Here is a 22414-nt window from a genome sequence, read left to right on the forward strand (position 1 = left end):
TCATTATGTCACTTTCCCTTTAATCATTTGACCTTCATAGACATCTGAGATCCTTTTCTGATAATAATCCTGTGACCCTCTCTAAAGATTTTAAAGGATCTGTACTTTTCATATGATAAGCTCATTTGTATATAAATATATTTTTTCAAGCAAAAATGTTAGAATATCATTATAGCCCGTATTATACAATTCACTTAATGAGTTCTCTAATAGTGTTTCCAACATATTTTTAATTTCTTCCCATGTAGCAAGTTAGAGGCTCTTTAATTTATTTAAAATTATTTATGCAAGCCAAGACATGATTTGTCATTAAATATTGCATTTGACTTGGGGACCAATGTGTATTAAAATGTAAATTGAAATTTAACTAGTGTAATGGCATCAAAAGTGTATGTGGGGGTGCCTTCAGGATCTTACTTGGATGTTTTATTCGCTTGCAGGAAAAACACTTTTAAAATGATTTTCCATTTTTATTAGACTGAGAGAAAAAGAGTTCTGACTTTTGCGTGTAAGTACTTCCTAACGAGTAGCACATTGCACATGAGGATAGTCCTCATCCTGAATAAATGAATAGGCCAATTAGATATAATTGTTACAATGTTTCTGCTTTTTAAGATTGTTTTTTAAGTAATAGAGGCATCTTAATGTGCTAAATAATCATTGGTAGATAAATGCGGTTTATGAACGTGAGGACCATCATCCAAGGGGACTTTACAATTTACTGTCATCTTTATAGAATTCAATAAACTGTTCTGTTTCAGCATCTGAGCCCCTTATGCTTCCTGCATTGAGCCAATGAGCCATTAAGGATTTAAAAATTTTTAAATTGCATTGGGCAAAAGCGCCAAGGCAACTGGGACGTTGAGCTGGGGGACATATTGACAGGAGCCTCTTGATGTGATCATGGTTACTCATCTCTATGAAACACCAGGAGGTTCTATGGATGCTGCTGCTTAGAGATGGTTTGATTTTTAAAAGGAAGCAACACTGAGAAAACTCTCCTGTTATTTTTTATGATTCATCTGTTCCTCTGAGTGGACCCTATTGGAGGTAAAAGTTACAGATACCGAGCACTGTCTTCTATGATATTCTGGATTAGACTATGGAAATATGATTAATATTGTAAATTACTTACGCTTATATTATTTATTATTTAGTTTGCTATCTACTATATTATTGTATAATATGGTTAAGGATTTTGTGAGTCTGTGAGCAGATATCATTGGGATATCTTGCCTAGGAACAAGATTTCCAAAACTCCACCAGGCACCATCATGTCAATCAGCAATCAGCATGGTCCTCATATAATGCTGAAGATTCAGTTCAAATAATTCAGGAGGCCTAGTATTGGGTCTCTAATTGAGAATTTCTACTGAGCTTCCTGTATGTGAGGGCTGCTGGTTGGTGAACGCCCTGTACCTCCAGTCCTGAGAATTTATGTAGTATTATTTGAGGCGTTTCTATTTGCCCCATTTAGGATTTCCTATGCCTGCTTTGTTCAACTTGTTGCCAAAAGATAAAGACCGTGACTGAAGGGGAAGGTCATCTAGCCATTACCAAAGTGGAACAGAGCCCCATCTGTCTGCCCATTGTATTCCCTTGCGTATTCTTACTGCTAAGCCCTGTGAGTTGCCCTCTGTTAAATAGAAACGGGGGAATCAAAATAGAAAGCTTTATGTGCATTTGAGTACTTTCTTGAGGGAAATGGCAGTTGTTTTACTCTTTCATTTCTAAGTCAGTTGTGAACTGCCTCATGGTCAAGTTCTACTGTGTGTACGCTTTTTATTGGAAGCCAGTGTGCTTGTCATCCACCTTCACTAAGATCCCCCTTAATCACACTAAGTAAGGCATAAACAGGGAGAAATTGACTGGCCAACAACTACTGGGGGCTGGAAATAGCAGAGACCTAGTTACCAAAGTGAGTTTAGGAAGGTAAAAATAGATAAATAAAGCAGCCTACATTGACCCCCACCAAGCTGGCAGAAGCCTGTCTCCAGGGAACAACTCCCACAGGCCCTCCCTCATCCGTCTGGTTCACTTGGGCTGAAAGATACATCGTGCTGTGGCATCTGCTGCTGGACTATTGTCAAAACCAGGAATACTCAATTATTCCTAGTTGTTGATTTTCATGGGTGAACATTTGGCAGCTTAGCCTTCTCTTTTAGTCTCTGTTTTTCTTTCTCTCCTTCATCTGCTCATAAGGTGTTGTGCCTGTAGCATCAAACTCTTAGTCAAGGAAACCCTTCTTGACACTTGGCTGCTCGACCTAATTTTGGACTGAGAACTATAGGAAGTATCCCTGTCTTATAATTGAGCCTGTTATAGCAAGTTGGACACTTTGAAGAATACACAGTAGGAAATCACTATTTTGTTGATTTTTTTTAAAGAGCATAATTTGAGACATGCTGAATAAAATGTAAATATGATGTTTATTTGAGAAGCTTCTAAAATATCTATGCAATTGTGGCAAGGAGTGAAGAAATTAGAAAAATCTCATTTACAGCCACAGGGCGCTCTATACTTGCATGCTGGAGTGAAACAGGATTATTTTATTTTTCTTTTGGAGGTGGTTTCCTTTTGAAAAATCAGAAAAGAAAAAAAAAACATTCAGTTGTCTCTATTGTGCAGTGCAGCTTCCTGGCTTCAGTAAGTAATTTCATATGCTGGGAACTGCTGGGGCCTCTGCCTCCTGCTAGCAACATTAAATATGGGGATAAATAAATGTTCATATACTGTAAAATTTTCAGGAGTAACCTCTTTTTCCTGTCTTGCCCCATGACGTCCTGACAGGTGTGCTGAGCTACACCTGAATGAGTGAGTGAGTGAATGAGCACTACTTAGATTCTCAACCTGTGGTTCACAGCCTCTGTGGAGGGGGGGGGGGGTCAAGTGACCTTTTCAGATGGGTCACCTAAGACCTTCAGTGAACACAGATATTTATATTGTGATTCATAACATTACCAAAATTACATTTATAAAGGAGCAAGGAAAGTGATTTTATGGTCCGGGGGGTTCACAACAGCACAAGGAACTGCATTAGGAGGGTTAAGGACCACTGCCTTAGATGCTTGGGTATAAATTCTTAGGCTCAGAGGTATGGGATGCTTTCCCTGTATGTACTTTGCCTGTGTGCATTATTCTCCCAGAGAACATTCATAGCTCCGTCTCCCTGTCTCTGACTCTTTATTTTTATGTTATGCCCCTAGAGAAGGAGTATCCTACTTGTTGCCTTATACATAGACGCCAGCTTAACAAATCTGTTCACCCCACTGACCTCAACAGCGTCTTAGACCAATTTGGACATCCAAGAGCTTACTCTGGTATCCAGCTTCCAAATTTTATGGATCCAAGTTTCCATTTCTGTCTTCCCACAGAATTTTTTTTAGGACTGTTACCATGATCTCTGTAATCATAATTATTTTGAAATTACCTGTGCATTCATTTATCTATCTAGATCTATCTATATATAGAGAGATAGATAGATATAGTTTTGTTTTTTTTTTTTTTTTTTTTTTTTCGAGACAGGGTTTCTCTGTATAGCCCTGGCTGTCCTGGAACTCATTCTATAGACCAGGCTGGCCTCGAACTCAGAAATCCTTCTGCTACTGCCTCCCAAGTGCTGGGATTAAAGGCGTGAGTCACCACCTCCCATCTATCTTTTTATATTTTTGAACTGCCTCAAGGTTCCACCATTATTACCTTCACTGTTTTGACTTCCAAGTCGCAAGCAGATCTTATTATCACCTTTGTAGTGGGTACTGTCTTGAACAGCAATGCCATTCATGCAAAGCTTAACTCCTCTTCAGAAAAAGGCATCTGTTTATTGTTGATCATGATGATGTCCAGCTGTCTGGCTTTCTTATGAGACTATGGCTAATAAGAACATGGAAGAGTCATCTTTGGCTTCCCTTATCTGGAGATGACTGCATACTGTCAGCAGTGCAGTAAGCAGAGGTCAAAAGGGAATAGAAGAGATGAAACATTACAACCATGTTACACCATGTACTACATATGTGACCTCACCTGTTTACACTGCCTGCTCTGGTCCAATATTCTCTGTCCACATACTCCTACATTGTGGGAAACAGTCTTCAGTGCCTTGTATAAAATGCACAAAAGTTTGAAACCTTAATTTCTCTTTTCACAGCAAAATGTCCCCTAAAGTTAAGAAAGACAATAAGCTAGCTTTCTTCCAAAGATCAATCATTTCCCATAACCATACAATAATCTATAGGATATAAGATACTATTGAAGTGTATGAGAGGCTTAGTTTCGTAATCATATTATAAGCTGCATAAAATCATCTAGTCAAGGAATATATGTTTGCTAAAGTACAGCTGCAGTCCAGTAGCTAGGCTGCACACTGTGAGGTGCAGTTGTATCCACCTGAAACCATGCAAATGCTGTTTGCTTGTCAAGCCCAGTGCGAATGAGTGTCATGGTTGCACAGATGTGCCATGGAGACTTACAGAAGCAGAGCTGGGAGCATGCTTTCTGAGACCCAGGGTACAATGAGCAAAGTTTTGTGTTTAAAAGATATAAGTTTAGACCACGAAAATCAGCCTTTTGAAGCATGAGTTGAGCCCTGTGAAATTATCTGTGAGCCAACTCTGAAAACTTAGGCCATATATGTAGTAATTGTTTTTTTTTTTTTTTTAAGTGAAATAACTGGCCTTGGAAGCCTATAGATATCCTCAAATTATGTCATACAAGATTTAGAGTGTTGTTTTTACTATAAAGCCAGCAACAGAATCTAGGTATTAAGGTGACAAATGACTGTATAGCCTGGAACCAGACATGACCAGACATGAACAGTGGAGCACTGTTCCTGCTATAGAATTGCCTCATGCACTGTACATGGAGAAGAAGAGGATATATGTCTGACAGTGACATTTGCGACTATATACGTACGTTAGATACCTAGGTAAGATGTCAGGCAGGTTGCTTACAAATTAAACGATGATATCAAGAGTAAGTGGAGTCAGTTCATGGGTAGAGTGCTGACCTAGCATTCAGGAGATCCTACATCTGAACCCCTGCACTCCACAAATATCCTAGAATCCCAGCACTCTGAAGGTGAACCGAGGTTCTAGGTCATCAAGCTAAGTGGAGAGCAAGGCCAACATAAAGGCACAATGCAAGCAAATATTTGACATAATGGTAGACCTAACTGAGGTTACAACATAGTGCCTAGAATTTCCTTCAGCCATGTACTGAGAATCTTCAGGTTAACACTGATATGGCTTACTGTTGCCGCTCTTTCTGTGTTTATATCTCTACGATCTTGCCCCACTGAACCATGGGAAGTGTTCTGAGACTCACATCATTAGGTAGTTTTGTACTTGCTTACCCAGGTTGCCTGCTTCCATATGATAAGGAAATATGGAATGGGGCTAAAGCCAACCTGCCCTGTGGAACAGTTCTGAAGTAAGTATATTCTTAGTAAGTAAGAATTCACTTGAAAATTGTTACAAAAGCAAAGAAACATATATAACTGTACAAGTCAACTATATGTCCTGAATGTTTATACAACTGATATTACAGCAGGCTTCTTTACAAAAGTTACCACAAACCCATGCAGATACCTAGATCTGTGGGTTCACTGGCAACAGGAATAATTTAATTCTAGTATAATTTTTATTATACATACACATATATATATATATATATATATATATATATATATATATATATACTAGAATCAGACTTGTGGAATTCTTTAATATAGTACCATGTCTCCCTTCACTGCCCTTACATAAGTACATTTTATGATACTTAAATAATTATGAGAAGGATTTAGTAGAAAACCATTACCCAACTTAAATAACTATTCATTCTTTGCCAACATGCAGAAATTTGGCGTTGAAACAGATCTAGTTCCTGTGTTACTGTGAGGTGTGAAGCTGTTGCTTCTTATAACCCTAGTGACCTTTCAGTCTTCTTTTGTCATCTGTGACATAGAATTTAGAAGTATAATGGTCAGTTATTTTGCCTAATGTACCTCAATATAATTTTTTCATTATACATAATAAATATACCCACACAGAAGGAGGCTTTCCTTGTTTGGACAATTTGAGCATAGAAACAAATTATAGTTAAAAAAGTATAACTCATTAAGTAAGGATTCACATTGATTAAGTATGTATAGCTAAAGCAAGTATCTGGGAAGAATGCTCATGGGTAAAGCATCTGCTGCATAAGTGTGTGAACCAGATATCCAGATAGCAGTTGTTCAGATAAATAACACCCATACAAAAAAATCTGGGTCTCAAGTATACACCTAAGTCCTTGATTCTGCACATATTGGTGTCATGTACATGAGATATGGTAAGACTAACAAATCATTCTAGATTTGTTGTCTCATTGTTTGTATTATAATTTTAAAGTGAATTTGCATTGAGGAGGCAAAGAGAAGAAGATATATTTGGGGTTTGCTGGCTAGCCTGTAAAATCAATTGGTGAACTCTAAGTTTATTGAGAGACCTTGACTCAAAAATTAAGGTTGAGATACTTATGTGTGTGTGTGTGTGTGTATGTGCTTATGTGCATCCATGTATACAGTGAGACAAATAGAATGAGACACAGAGAAAGAGACAAATACTGGTACATAGAATAAAGAAAGTACAGGGATAATTCTTACTTATTATAGAATGAAAATGTCTATCATAATTTAGTGAGTTTAAACAAGCACGGTAATGGAGTCCAAATCTAGTGGGTAAGAGTAGCAGGGTTCTTAGCAAGTTTACAGAAATTCAGTCTCTTTCCTCATCTACTTATTAGTCATAAAGAAGAAGGTAGTAAATTTGCAGTGGAAAATGTGATCATACTCTACTTCAGCAAATAATAGCATCACCAGTAATAGGACAGTCAATGAGATCTCTCCTCATATGATGAACAGACACTACTCACTTCAGCATTGTTCTTTCTAAATGTACACAGTTTGTACTTTTAGGAAGACATTGGATAAATTACATCAAAGAAATTGGATGTGATAGAACATTCTGGAAAATCTCCTCAAAATGCCATCTACATGTCAAACACTAGAGAAGCCACAAGATCAGTGTGGCTTACCTCTCTCAGTCCTCAGTATCCACAGGAGTTTACAGTCCTGCAGTATCAATTCTTGGTTGGCCAACTGCCTTATGTTAAATGGCGTTATACTGGAACTTCTTATCATAATCTGTAAGTCATCTCTGGATTGCTTCCAGTCCTGTGTATACATTGAACATACATTGTCTGGAAGGCTTGAGACCAGCATGTTTTCATGTTTCGGGGACCATTAATTGTTGGGGTAACCACAACTCCTTCACTCCTTGAGCATCTCCAACCCAAACATCAAAATTCAGAAATGTTCCAATTTCACAATTTTTTTTTTTATCATCAGATTTAGGAGCATTTTGGATTGGGGATTTTTGTTGTTGTTGTTGCTGTTGTTGCAGTTGTTCATCCTTTCTTACATTAACTTCTATGAATTATTTATTGTATTCTGCTCTACTGTTTGAACTTTGAGTAATAAAAATGACAATGTTGATGTTCTATACAGATACAACTCATTTTTAATATTTCCACACGAGCTTGGTTTACTTTCCAAATGTGAAGTCTATGGATACAGCATAGTGCATACTTCTCTTAGGTCAGTAGAAATAATTATGAGACATATGAGACAGAATGATGAATTTGAACAAGTTTGGAGGGTGCAACTTTAAACATCAAAGTACTTTGCATCCTGCATCTTCTTAGCCGCTACCCAGAAGGCCCTGCCTCTCTTGCTAGTATAAATTCTTCAGCATAGGTTATGAGAAACTTAAATCTATAGAAAGCATGTTTTTTTGAACAAAGAGCAATGGTTTGTACAATTCTGATAGAAATTGGCTTACTTTTGCTTAATACATGCCTTTTTATAAGTGACAACCTTAAAGATGGGATCTATTGAAAAGAAATGTGTAAGGGAGAAATGAAATTTCCCCAGAGAAATTCTTTCATGCTATTTATTGCCAGTCATTATTTTACCAAGAAGAATTTGCAGAAACATAGCCACTGCCTTTCAATAAAAATCACAGGTTAATTCAGCCTGTTTTTCCTTCAGTGAAATTCACCTTTAATTTCCCAAAGATGGCCATCTTTATTCAAACCTCAGTAAAGCTTTATTGGCAAAGAGAATATAGATTTTACTTCAGTCAATACTCAATCTTCCGACTTAGTAAACCTTCCAACAAACCAACAGTTGAAATACAAAATAAACAAACAATTACAACAAAAAGAAATTAGGTCTCCTAGTCTTTGCATACTTTTTATGCCTAGTGATTCTTCTTATGTTAGTGTTATTTCTGCCTATGTATGGAAAACCAGGATTGCATCCCAGAAATTACCTACGTAAGAGAGGGATGCTGGCTTAAGGGAAGAGTCAGTCATCTGTGAATAGTTCAGGAACCTGCATGTCTTAGGCAGCCCAAGAACAAACTACTGTCCCTCCACAGTACAACAAGTGAAATACGTGTAAATAAGATTTTTTGGTGGAGCAGAGGCATGGCTGACACATTCAGTGTGCCCAATAAGCCCACCAGGACAGCTCCTGGTCTCAGGGACCCAAGATACTTCATGAATTATTAAGAAAGGTAATTCCTCAGCAAGACCGGATTTATCTGGAATGGGATTGTCATTCTAGGATAGAGAGAAATTTAGATGCGACCACAGAAGAGAGCCTAGGCACACACACACAATCACACACACACACACACACACACACAAGATGCAGGTATAGGGTGACTGTCTCTTATCCAGAATATTGGGTAGAGGGTTTCAAATCATCTCAATGTTCAAACTGTATTATTTGTATTAACTTCCTTGGCTGAAGATCTGTGACTGAAGCCTTTGCAGTCTGCTCTGACCCCAACCCCAAGACTGTTTGGATCACCAGGTATTGACAGATGCACAGCATGATGTTTAATACATGCTTATAGTAAATAAAACACAAGATAACAGGAAACAGTTCAACTTGAGAGAGGTGGGTAGGTCAGATGATGAAGGTATTTGAAACCTCAGCTAAAACTTCAGATTCATTCAGGAGAAGGCTTGGCCATTGAGGTAGCAGAGGTGGTGTAATATCAAAACCTCCAACCTTCCCATTAACTATGAATAAGGCTTCCAAGAGAACAACAGTGATGATGGGGTGGGGGCAGTGGGAATGATAATCGTTTGTAAAGAAGATGCAAGTTAAAGAGAATGGGACAAACTTGAGGCTCCAGAAAAGGGACATTAACATGAGCATGTGGCTGTTGAAATATAAAACTAGAAGCTAAGGTAGGGATTTTAGATATGTTAGGTATAGGGTTGTCTATGTTTCTGTCTTGAGTAACTGAGTTGCTAGTTATTTTATTAAGTATAATTATGAATGTAATAGAAGAAATGAGATTCAGAAACAAAATATCAAGTTCAGTGTTTGATCATACTGTATGAAGATATACATAACCCATGTGATTGTCAATGAACTGTTTTTGATTAGGCACTTGTACTTTTGAGCCTGAAACCCAGGATATAAGATAAATATCAAAGCTCTAGTTGGAGTCCTTGAAAAATTAGTGATTAGGACTGTCTGCTATTGAAAATACGAGAGGAACCGATTTTTGTTTGTTTGTTTATATTTTTTATTACATATTTTCCTCAATTACATTTCCAATGCTATCCCAAAAGTCCCCCATACCCTCCCCCTGACTCCCCTACCCACCCATTCCCACTTTTTGGTCCTGGCGTTCCCCTGTACTGGGGCATATAAAGTTTGCAATTCCAATGGGCCTCTCTTTCCAGTGATGGCCTACTAGGCCATCTTTTGATACTTATGCAGCTAGAGTCAAGAACTCTGGGGTACTGGTTAGTTCATAATGTTGTTGCACCTACAGGGTTGCAGATCTCTTTAGCTCCTTGGGTACTTTCTCTAGCTCCTCCATTGGGGGCCCTGTGATCCATCCAATAGCTGACTGACAAAAGGATGGACCATGTAGAGGCTGCCATATCCAGGGATCCATCCCATAATTAGCCTCCAAACGATGACACCATTGCCTACACTAGCAAGCGTTTGCTGAAAGGACCCTGATATAGCTGTCTCTTGTGAGACTAGGCCGGGGCCTAGCAAACACATGAGAGGAACCAATTTTGTCAGGAATACTTTTGCATGTATCTTTTCTCCACTCTCAAACTGCTGGTGGAAATGGAAATGCTGGTAAGCTATGAGTAGAGTTCCATACAAGGACATGGGAGAACCAGAGAAGTTCACAGGAAGGTAAAGATAAATGCAGTAGAGGAAATAAGTGGACATTGTTGTGAGGAATGAATGGTCAAGACCCCAGTGTTATATCTACAGATTATGGGAATATTTTAGGAATGTCCACTGATTTTGATATGAGAATTGTCGTTGATCCAGAACCATTAATGAAAGAGGTGATAAGAGACTGTGTACACCAAGCAATTAGCAGGAAGATGGAAAATATGGAGGATAGACATAGATGACTTGCTCCAAAAGCTGAACTATATAAAGAAGAGCTACAACATGGCTGGAAGTAACCATTTTGGGGCTGGATGGTGATGTAATGTTAACATGGAGAATAAAAAGACTTTCTTTGTGAACATTTGCTAAAACCGAATAGGAACAAAAGAAAAAAGAAGTCAAATCAGAAAATCTAGATTGAGTCTGGGCTCCGCCAACCAGCCACCTGATTAATTAATTAATTATTGATCTACCTAATCAACTCTACTGATTGGTAAAACCCAGCATAGATGATATTCATATGAAAACCAGAAATTAAGGTCTCTCAGCTCTGTTTAAGGACAGTGAAATCATAGTCTTTGGTAGGAGGGACAGGAATGCTTGGTGGTTTTGCAGTCTTTTTGGCCTTCCTTCTTCCTACTGACTACAGGAAGAGTTCACTGGTCTCCATCCCAACTGAGATGCTGCGGATAATTGATGGCTTTGGGGGAAAGGAGAGTCAGTTTTCTTGAAAAGCATGGTCCCTGGGTGGTTCACCATGATCCAGTGGATTGTCCCCATTTATGAGTACATGGGTAGCGCAAATAAGATTCATTAGCTTATTAAAAATATAAATGAATATAACATTGGGAAAAGGGGTGTAGGGATGGATCTGGAAGGAGTTAGCAGTAAGAGTAAGAATGAATTTGATCCAGTTACCTCTATAAAATTCTCCAATTAGTGGACTTCTCTTGTATAATTTGGCAAATGAAAAATAAAGGAGTAGATTATGATTTCCCTATAGCGTAACTCCTGCATTTGACTCTCCAGACCTACTACTGACTCCTTGAGAATTAACCCCACTTTTGTAAAAAGTGCTTCCTCTCTCTGTTGCTGCCATAATGGATTCTTTTCTTCCTCAAATTTCCACAGGCAATCCTGGTTCAAAGTCCTTTTTGATCCTCTTTTTCTGGAAAGTATCCCCAAGAGCAAGTTAGGTTGGGTCCTTTGTAGCTTTTATTTCATGGGCAATATTTACTATGTCTCTTTATAGTATTTAGCATCAACTATAGATTTGATTATGACAAGTTTTGGTCTAAGTTATTACTTGGATCCTCCATGGTGTGGTAGGAGAGCATTAAGGTAAGCAAATCTCTTTGTTTTTTTTTTTTTTGTTTGTTTGTTTTCTTTCCACAGAGATGTACTTTGGGGCCAGGAAGTACTAGGTATTTGGTGGCTATTCTATTGATTTTGTACTCATGACACTGGCCACATGTTGTTGTAGTTGACCTTTTAGACCTCAGGGAGATGGGCTGAGGGGAGAATAAAAGATCTAACACTGCAGTTCAGCTCTATTTCTTCTTGCTGCAGGGTTGACTTTTCTTTTTGCTTCTTTCTTCCTTTTTTTCCTCTTCCCTCCCTCTGCAGTCCTGGTACTGAATCCTAATGAGGTGGAGAGCATTGAATGCTTGGGGTTATTTTTAGGTCATTTCTTCTGAAACTCATTGCGAGATCATAACCCTCTAATTTCCTGTGCAGGGCTGTGGAGGTCACACAGGGAAGCCAGGGGATGATTCTTCATGTCTGTGTCGGTCTTAAAACTTGGATCCATCAACCATGGAGTTCATTGTGTACTGGAATGCTCATCAAGATGCCAAGCTGCAAGCCAGTGCTTATAGGTGTGAATAAAGCACGTTTGCATTGGGAATTCTAACAGGAGGAAGATGAACTCTGTGTGTACTGCTCAGGATTTGAGCAGCATAGGAAAGCTGAGGATTTTGCCCCTGTATCTGGTTTTTGCTTCCTTTCTTCGGAAATACTTTGCTTTGGTGATTATCTGTATTGACCTAGAACTCATTTTTCCATTAGCACTCCAAAAAGAGCAAGAATACTAACATGCAGAATACGGGATTGATAGCTAATTTCTCCCTATAACATGCCATGGATCATGATAAAAATAAGGATATAATATAGCCTATCACTGTATGTCTATCTTATTCAATACCTTAAAAACACGGTATAATTTACCTAATAATTTTTGAAGAATTTCATATAATATTTTTCTGTCAAAGGTAATTGAAACATTTTAGTGTAATTCAGTGAAGCATCACCTATCTTTCATGTATTGATCCAAATAATCAATATATTCAAATTCCATTTTGTCATTTGGAGAAAAAAAAACACAAGAAATTTGTAACCTGTGCACTTTCATTATATAATGTTCCTACCTATAGCTCCCTCCTGTACTAAGTAGTTTCTCAGTTATATTGGTAAGATATATATATATATATATATATATATATATATATATATATTTATATACACCACATTTGCCCATTTAGACCAAGAATATGTACCTAGCAAGCAGCTCTGTACATGGACCATCATGGAGTTTCATTCAGAGAGAATAAAGGACCCTGTACCTGTGGTTAATCGCTTGTCTACATATGACCTGATGCTAAAAAGAAGTAATTGGAACTAATTACACAAAACAAAAAGGACAAGAAAAGCAGGGACCTATGGCCAGGAATAAATTGAGTTCACCCTGGCAGAATACTGAGAGGAAACTGGCTGGGGTTGGGCAGAGTAACAAATGCAAAGTGTGTGCTGAAAGGACATAGTAGCACCCTAGTGGATGGAGCTATGCTGGATCTCTTTATTGCCTTGTGCGGTCGTTTTATAACTTTCTTGAAGCATGGTTCTCTTAAGACTGATGCATTCATTGAAGTCACTGCTTAAGGTACATTTGATTTCCTCCAGTCTCGGGTTCTTAATTAAGATTTTTTGCTTCCTAATTGTCAGCCTAGTCTCAGGTTTTGATGGCTTCTTAATGCATTTTTGTTTTTACCCTTGTAAACAGGAGAGGTCACACACAGTGCAGTGTGCTTTTCTGGGAGCAGCTCAGTAGAAGGCATGTTAAGTTGTCAGGGTGCTTTCTCAGCTCTGCAGCTGTCTCTAGCCACCACCAATGTCCCCAGCGTTGGCAAAGCCACCCTATGTTCTTCTATACTACAGTTACTTACCAAATAGTTTTGCCACTAGTCGGGAGGGAAAAACCAGAGAACACTATTTACAAAATATTCTGTGAATGACAGCTCTTTCCCAGCAGGATTATAGAGTACAAAGTATCTCATGGTCCAGAGTTATTTTATGATCATGCTTTCAGCCTCAGGAGTCTCTATGTGCCAGGACTCTGTGCATTGGCCAAACATCATGGGGTATCAGTAGGCACAGACAGCAGATTGTGTTCTGAGGGAGGAGGTCACACAGAGAGTACCATGTTGGTTCCGCTGTGACAGAAGTGGCCTTCTACTGTTGCTACAGGGTTTCCTAGCAGGAGTTGGTCACAGCTCTAATACTCAGGGATTTTAGGTCAGAGCAGGGGAAATACCTCAACTGTGATCTGTAAGAATCTCCATTTGGAAGTCTGTCTTATGACCAGCTGTTACTCGAGGGCTCCTCCCAGTAACACTCAGTCCTGGGAGACCCAGGACAAGATGAGCTGGGTGGTGTGAATGGCCAGTATCTATATGAGTCATCAGAATCTAAAGCCAAGCAGAAGGAGTTTAGCAAAGCTAGCCAGAGAGGCACAGATAGTACACAGTCACCTGGCAGGATGCTTTTCATGTGCTTCCCAGGGGAACTGGAGTCAGTAACTGACTTCGCAGGCCATTACTGTTTAGGACCCAAGGACTGAGACAGAATCAAATAGAGGCACTGGGCCCTGACTTCCATTTTCTGCTGGGCATCTGCTATGCGTTTGAATCAGCCCTTTTATTACAACAAATGACCTGCATTTGGCAGAGTTACAAATTCCTCTTATGTATGACAAATGTGGTTTGTTGTTTCTTCTGAAGAAACACAGTAGGAAAGATTCAAACCCGATTTGAAACCAGTGTAGTCAGACAACTAATGGGACATTGTGTCATCCTCCTGCATCTTAACAAATGGCCTTGGCTATGACTATTAAAAAATGTCTATGATTTTTCACTGGCTGATTTGGTTTGAATGAGTAAATTATTTTTATTTCATTGCATTAACTGCCAGAACATTGAATGAGCCGATAACTCCCCAGTGTTGCTGAGCTGCAGAGAACTATTATTCGGAATTGAATTTTTATTGATTTTTGTATGCTACAATGACTTTTCTAACATAGTAGTATGAAAAGAAAATGAGGAAAAAAAATCCAAATAGGGTATGGGGTAAGGAAGCGGAGGCTGTTGTGTCCTATGGCCCAGCCTAAGATGTGCCACTTAGGGGCAGGTACTGCTGTCGCTGGAAGACTTGTTGCTGATTGTATGATTTATAACCAAGCCATGCACCTGGCTTCCTCACTGTGTACTCCTCTTCTTTACCCCTAATGTTGTTCCTAGTCATCTTGAGTGTTGTTGACATTCTACTGTAGGAATAAAAAGGGAAGCAGAATGACAGGTAAAGTTATAGAAATAGAAAATGCAGTGATTTGCATTTTATTGATGATGTCACGCATGAGAGTTTACACACACACACACACAGAGTGTGTGTGAAGAAGACAGTGAATAAGTACATCATTTCAATAACAGCCTTGTATTTATCACATACCCCCATGTTTTCTTTGTCCTCTTAACACCTGAGAATGTTCTCAGGTGACATGAGCGGAAATGAAACTCATAAGTAACTTAATTAATTCATCCTCTCATTGAACAAATATCCATCAAGACATAGTATATGCCATTCTGGGTACTAGGGTGTATTACCTTCCTTGTTGGGACAAAATGCCTACAGATAGATGTATTTTAGCTGTGAGGAAGGTGGGTAAGGCCAGGGTTGTCTCTGGGAATTGAGCAGCAGAGAGAGACTTGAGCAATAATTATTAAGCCCTACCTTTAGTTTCTGTGCCCCAAAGGTCCCACACCCTTTGTAGACCATACCACCGTCTAGAGAACAAGTGTTCAGAGACATGAGCTTGCAGGAGAGGATATGCTATATTCAATCCAAAGCATAGACACAGGACAATAAATCAAACAGATGAAAAGTTTGCCCCCGGCCCCACAACCAAAAAATAAAATTGGGGGCATGTTTAAATTCACAGTTTTCTGAGTTTTGAAGGCTATGTAATTTTAGCTTCTTTTATTGGTAGATGTGTCAAGAGTGAACCAAGACACAATAAAATGAGACAGAAAATGCTTATGCCCACAATCCTAACTCAGTATAAAGTACAGACAAGGGGTGGGTACTCTGAAAGCAGCGGGATAATCTTTTACTGGTGTTTGAGGTTTGTGGAAATGAATGTATATTTTACCAAATTTATATACAATGAATGTAATCATTGAGAGGTAAAAATGTGGAATGCTGAATAATTTTATTTTAGGGTTTATCCTATAACACATAGAGTAGTCTCAAACAATTTGCTGTTTACAGATGATAAGAGTTTTACATTCTTTAACCACATCTGAAATATTTAATATTATGTATCACATATGCAATTTAGTTAATTTCCTGTGTGTAGAATAATCTAATCGTTATCTGATACACAACTGTAACAAGATCAAAGGATAGAATCCAGTCATGCTTTACCCTGTCCGTAAATACTGATAGAAGACGTATGAGTCAGAAGGGTAACCCTCTGTGGAATCGAGAGAGGTAATAAAGGAAGGATGTTTAGAGATTAGAAATAAAGAAATGAGAAGATAGTGCTCAACTGAAGATGATAATGAAGAAAGTATGTGGGGAGGAGGGTTGGAGTGTGTGTGGTATGTGTGGTGTGTGTATATGTGTGAATGGTGTGCATGTGTGTATACATGGTGTGTGTGTGTGTGTGTGTGTGTGTGTATACATCCACACATATGTGGGTACAAGAATGCATGTGTGTAGAAGTCAAAGAATGATAGCAAATAATGCCTTGCCCCTTTCCTTTGAGGCAGGCTCTCTAGCTGACCTGGAACTTTGCCAAATGGAATAGGGTCCTTTGCTGTCTCCTCCTCTGCCTCACTGTCAGTAGGAACAAAAGCCCTTGCCACCATTCCTGGCCTTCCTATGGGTTCTGTGGCTCAGAACTCAGGTCCTTGCACTTGCAAGGCCAAGCATGTGATGATACAGACGTCTCCCCACCCCTGAAGACCCATGTCTTAGATTAACAAGAATCAGAAACTGGAAATTCAGTTTAGGGTGTATTATTTAAGATGGGGAGATCTTCTACTTCAGCTTGAATAACTCTCCTCTAAAACTTTCCTCCAGGCACTCCGCTAAGCTGTACTGCATTTCATGGGAGAGACTTCCTTTGCCACTGTCTCTTGGCTCATCATTCTAGCTCTTAATTGTATGTGTGCAGTCTGCCTTTACAGGGAAAGCATGTATAGTAGATGGGCCAGGATGATGTATGTCAAGAACCTTCACACTTTGACAGGGTCCAGCCCGTGTTCAACAGTGAGAGGATAGAAGCAGCTGTGCTACATTTTCTGAGCACCCACATCATAGGCTACTCATAGGGGAAGTGCTACTCAGAAAGAGTTTTAATTTTCACTTCTGTACTGTCATATGGAAGTAGGCATATTCTGTAACAAGTACAGATTTGCATGGTGAGTTTTAATCATATTTATCATGTACCTGTATGTATGTCATATATGACTATATGTGTGTGTATATAACACAGATGAGGGGTAGGGACTTTGAAAGCAGTGGGATTGTTTTTAAATATAAAAATATATTTACATATATATTTATATGTATGTGTGATTAAGGTTTTTCATACAACACTATCTTGTTTATTATTTCAGTCTATATAACTTAAATCTTAAATACCATGACTTTTTTGCATAGAATTATTAAATATATGGTTTTATATATATACACATTATTAAACATATGTATATATGTGTATTATTAAATCTTCATTTTAAAATATTAAACAATAATTTAAATATATGCATGTATATGTGTATGTATATATATGATTGAGATTTCTCATACTATACTATCATGGTATACAATGGCATTTCATTGTATAGAACTTAAACACCATGACTTTCTGGCCTTTCATTTCTGCATAGTATTATTAAATATTAGGGTTGCTACCTGCTGTTCAGATATGCTTTGAGACACTAACAGCCTACGTATATTTTTTCATATAATCTCTAATCATCTTCTTAGCTGTGCTTATAGAATTATAGAGGTATATCAATGAAACATTAAAAATTATAGTGCTACTGAAATATCTACAGAAGATTCAATTCTCTTGAATATAGAAATCAATACGTGTGAACATAGTCACAGATCTATAACCATCATCCAGGGCAATTTGGGGGTATTTTTATATTAACTGCAAGGTCATTATTCATCCTTTTTCTTTCACTCAACTTTAGCCCCAGCTGATTACTAACTTACTTTTTCACCCATTACGGATGTTTCTTATAAAAGGAATCATGCAATATGTAGCCTTTGATGAATGGCTATGTTCAATTAATATAAATTATGCATTCAAAATTTACCTGTGTGCATGCATCAGAATTTTATATATTCCATAATAAACTGCATATTATGTGTCTTTTTATCAGATGATTCCTCTATAATTGGACCTGCAAAACAATTTGATCCATTTACAACTTGTTCTTTACATATATATATATATATACCTTGTCTCTTCTTCTTTAATATTCAAGACTCTCTAGCCTGATTTCATTTTCATCCCTAGGAACTGCCATTTAAAACAAATAAACAAATAAACTTGGTTCAGTTAACAGAGGAAAGAGATGTGTCCATACTTGCTATGCTAGCATTTTTGTAACTCTTAATATCCCATTACTTATCTGTAGCCATGTGTGTCTTTTCCATTGAAAATGGTTTCCCACTGCCTTGTCCTTTCATCTCACTGGATCTGTAACTTTTCATGGTGTTTCATGAGAGATTTTTAAACACATTAAGGCCATTAACTGCAGAGTATTTTGTTTACAATGGTTTACAGAAAGTAATTTTATTTTTATTTTATTTATTTATTTTTTTTTTGATGATGATGATGGTGATGTTTTTCGAGACAGGGTTTCTCTGTGTAGCCCTGGCTGTCCTGGAACTCACTTTGTAGACCAGGCTGGCCACGAACTCAGAAATCCGCCTGCCTCTGCCTCCTCAGTGCTGGGATTAAAGGCGTGTGCCACCACCACCCGCCGGTAAATTTATTTTTAACTAATAATATTTGTCAATCATTTTTTAGTGGCTTGTTCTTCACGCTAAAATCAAACCTTTGTTCTTAAGGTTTTCTAGATATTTTATTATGGATGGGGTTTCCTATTAAAATGTTTTTATTACTACAGCATTTATTTCAGTATAAAGCAAGACATAGATCTCTTTTTTTTTTCTTCAGAAGGGCAATGACTCATTTTAATACCTTTCCCACTTAATTTATCATGTACTAAATTATACTTTTTATTTGAGTGTCTCTGAAAAATGCTCGAGTTTATAATTAATTTGTATCAGATTTATGATAAAATCATCCCATATTAATCATCTAACTTTATCATAGGATGTAGTAATATATAGACCTTAAAGTTGTTATATAGCCATTGTGCTTGGGAAAGTTTTTAGGTATTAATATTAATCTTTATAAAAAGATGTATCTAGCCAGGTGTGGTTGCACATTGTTTTAGTCTTCAAATATGCAAGGCAGAGGCAGCTGGCTCTCTATGAGTTCAAGGTCATCCTGGTCCACACAGAGATCTCCAGGCGAGCCAAATCAGAAAGTGAGACCCTGCCTTTAAAAATAAGAAGTTACATCTAGTAGGAATTATTATCATACTTACAGGTGCAGAGACTAAAGCAAATAGAGTTTAAGATATTGATTGAGTGAAGGATCTCATGGTTGTCATATTCAGATGCAAACATAATTGCTTGACTTCAACAGCTAATGTACCCATAATGCCTTATTTCAGCTTCTCCGTTTCCACTTCCTTTTGATGTCACAGAACCTTGTTTCCGATCCTATATGAGGATGTAGATTTTGTTTTTTGTTTTTTTTTTCTATTGCTCTCTCATACAATACATCCCAATCACAGCCTCCCTTCCTCCCCTCCTACCAGTTCCAGTCCTACCTCTGCTCTATCCAAGATCCATTGCTTCTCCATTTTCTTCAGAAATGATCAGGCCTCCTATTGATGTCAACCAAACACAGCATAAAAAGATGCAATAATGTTAGACCAAACATGAGCAAGACAGTTAATTTCAGTTCTATAGTTTCACTGTTTTGTGCAGCAATTAGTTTTGTGTGTCTGGAGATAGACTAGTTATGATTAGAAGTTATGTACATCCCTGAATACATATAACTTTTCTATATCTAAAAAGAATGCTATTGCTTTGATTGCTGGTTTAGAAACTAACTAGTTTGCATGACCTGGGATGAAAGTCATAGCTAGCATGAGAGGCATTTGCCACCATGCCAAAGAGCTTATTTCTCTAATTTTTAGTACATTCTGTAGGTAGCTGGAATGTGTATGTGGAACCCCCATTTTTAAGATTCACAGATGCAACCTACTTAGGAGAACCTATTAAGCACTAGGCTGAAGAGTAGATCAGAACTCTAAAGTCAAGGGATTTCTCATTTGAAGCGATATCTGGGGTTTGATCAGATACCTGGTATTACTGATGGATTTAGCTATATAGACCTTCTCTGCCCTTCCCCCAGGCTCTTGTCCTTAGTCTTTCTATTTGCAACGTTGGGAGTGATAATGTGCTGTAGGAGTCTTCTAGTGATTCCGAGTGTCAGTGGGATGGGGAAGCAAGGTAACTTGGTCCTTCCTTGAGTCTGATTCTTTTTTTTAATGAATATTTTTAGATATCCCTTTAAATCCCTTGACTTCAGGAAATAAAAAAGATCCCGAGTCAGTACATGGTATTCCAACAGAGGACAAAGGACCTCATTGTGGCTTTCTGTCTACTAATGTAGTTAGTATAAAGTAAGGGTAAGTAATGATTACATCTTCATTTGTACTGAGCGAAGACAAGGAAGCAGCATCAGAAGAAAGTGTTGACGTGCCTACTCTTACATGTTTGAATTTTACTTGGTTAAAAATCACAGAGCATTTAGTGGTAGCAAAACTCAGATGATCACTTGCTAGCACTGAATAAGCCTTCTCTTGGAAGCCAAACTGACCTAGGAAGCTGGGAAGCAATGGGGAAGGCAACGCAGTAAGCTTGCCCTCCAGAGCGTAGCTCTTCCTGTCACTACTCTGGCATCTTGGCTCTTTGACTGACTTTGATTCCAGTAGATGATCTTTCATATACTTTCTGAGTAGTGCAGCTTTTTTTGGGAGAGACTTTTGGCTCAGAACGCTTTTGAGTGACAGCAGAACATGACCTGTTGTGGGATTGTGCAGCAGAGTCTCCCAACTCTAGACTTAGTCACTCCCTTTGCTTTCTGCTTCGTTGGTGGTTTTGTTGAGTCCATCACACCAGGAGTCAGAATCTCTGACAACTAGGACAATTTAAAGAACTTGGATAGAAGGAAGGTTTACAATTCAACTGAGAGGGCAGCAAAGCCCCCTGAACATACAGATGCTGGTTGTCCGTGGGAGAGAGAACATTCAGGGAAGACTGAATGTGCACACGGCTGCACTAGTTATTCATCGGGTGTTTTTTGACTTGCTAAAAGGAAGTTTAATGTATTTATACAATTTATAAAGATGTAACTGATTCTGGAGCTCTGCTCTTTACAGAGGACATATTTCATGTTATTGTAAGCACTGAAGAAAATTAAATCAATAAATCTACAGCCTGTAATTTGAGATCCTCAATTTGAAGAAAAATACATTGTCAGGGAGGGAGGAGAAAAATCCTTTTCACAGAGGAAGAATTGTAAACAACCTGTCTTGGCTCAACTGGCCTGTGGACCCAGGTGACAGCAAGAATAACCTTATTCAGGAAGATCATCAAAGGGTTGTCCAGACACCTCCCTAGGAGCCAAGGCCAGCTGCCTACCCTTTGAAATGGTAGAAGAGAAGGCTATGCAAATGAAGCTGGCTCTCTCCCTGTAGAACTTCCCAGAGAAGTCTGGGCTGGTTGGCAGTCAGGCTAAGTGTCAGGAAGCAGAATGGATTTCCCCTCTCAGTGGCACTGATGCGTTGTGACCACTGGCAAGCCAATTAACCTCCACAAGTGTCACCTCTCTGTGTGTAGAAGGTTAATAGTGCAGCTTGTTTGCAAAGTGCCCGGAGCCCCATGTGAAGGGCACTACCCACATACCCAGCATGGCTGCTTGACTAGAGGGCCTTGCATTTCTTAATTATATATCCGGTTGGATAGGTTATGGATTCTGTTGAAACTAGCTATGGCCCCTTCTCCCTGGTTACAAATAAAAAGACTAATAGGTGATCTCACTCTATTACTGTCTTTTCCAGCTCCCCAGAGGGTTACGGGAATGACAGAGGTTACAGATTAATAATGCATTCTTCAGTGAACAACAAAAAAATTCATGTGCATCTCAACTTCATAATGGCTGCAGATGGTAATTTATTAGGCCAAGTATTTCATCAGACGCCGAGCAGATAATACTGGCACACACTCATGAAATTATGAGGATTTTTTTTTTTGGCTCTGAGTAGTTTTTCTTCCTTCATATCAATATAAAGTGTTAAGAACCATTTTGCTAAGGTATATTTCAGGTGCATTTATGAGTCTTGGAAAAGTAGAACTGGGGAGTGTCAGAAAGTGACATATTTGTGTGTATCTAACTTTTGACATGAAGCTCGCTGTTTTATTGAATTGGGGCCACATGGGAGTAATGACAATTCTAGCTCAATGTAGCCTACACACATATCTTGTGCTTCTTTGCAGATTTACGAAAAAACTTTGAACAAGATCCACAAGGCAGGGAGGTTCCTATTGAAGGCATGATCGTGCTGCATTGTCGCCCACCAGAGGGAGTTCCAGCAGCAGAGGTAAGAAGGTCTCCACAGTCCCAAGCCAGTCCTGTCCTTTGTGAGACAAAAGCCC

General features: G+C 38.5%; 1 protein-coding gene across 4 annotated transcripts in view; it reads left to right on the top strand.

Annotated features, from left to right (window-relative positions):
- The window catches only part of Unc5d (unc-5 netrin receptor D), a 535933-nt gene that overhangs the window by 317415 nt on the left and 196104 nt on the right, over nucleotides 1-22414 (top strand). For all 4 annotated transcript variants that reach the window (XM_021169824.3, XM_021169825.2, XM_029480897.2 and 1 more), the window contains exon 4: nucleotides 22256-22359. In XM_021169824.3, the coding sequence (XP_021025483.1) occupies nucleotides 22256-22359 (104 nt within the window). The remainder of the gene's footprint in view (nucleotides 1-22255; nucleotides 22360-22414) is intronic.

The sequence above is a fragment of the Mus caroli genome, unplaced genomic scaffold, assembly GCF_978045245.1.
Source record: "Mus caroli unplaced genomic scaffold, Mus_caroli_1 scaffold_10, whole genome shotgun sequence".
Taxonomy (NCBI): Eukaryota; Metazoa; Chordata; class Mammalia; order Rodentia; family Muridae; genus Mus; species Mus caroli.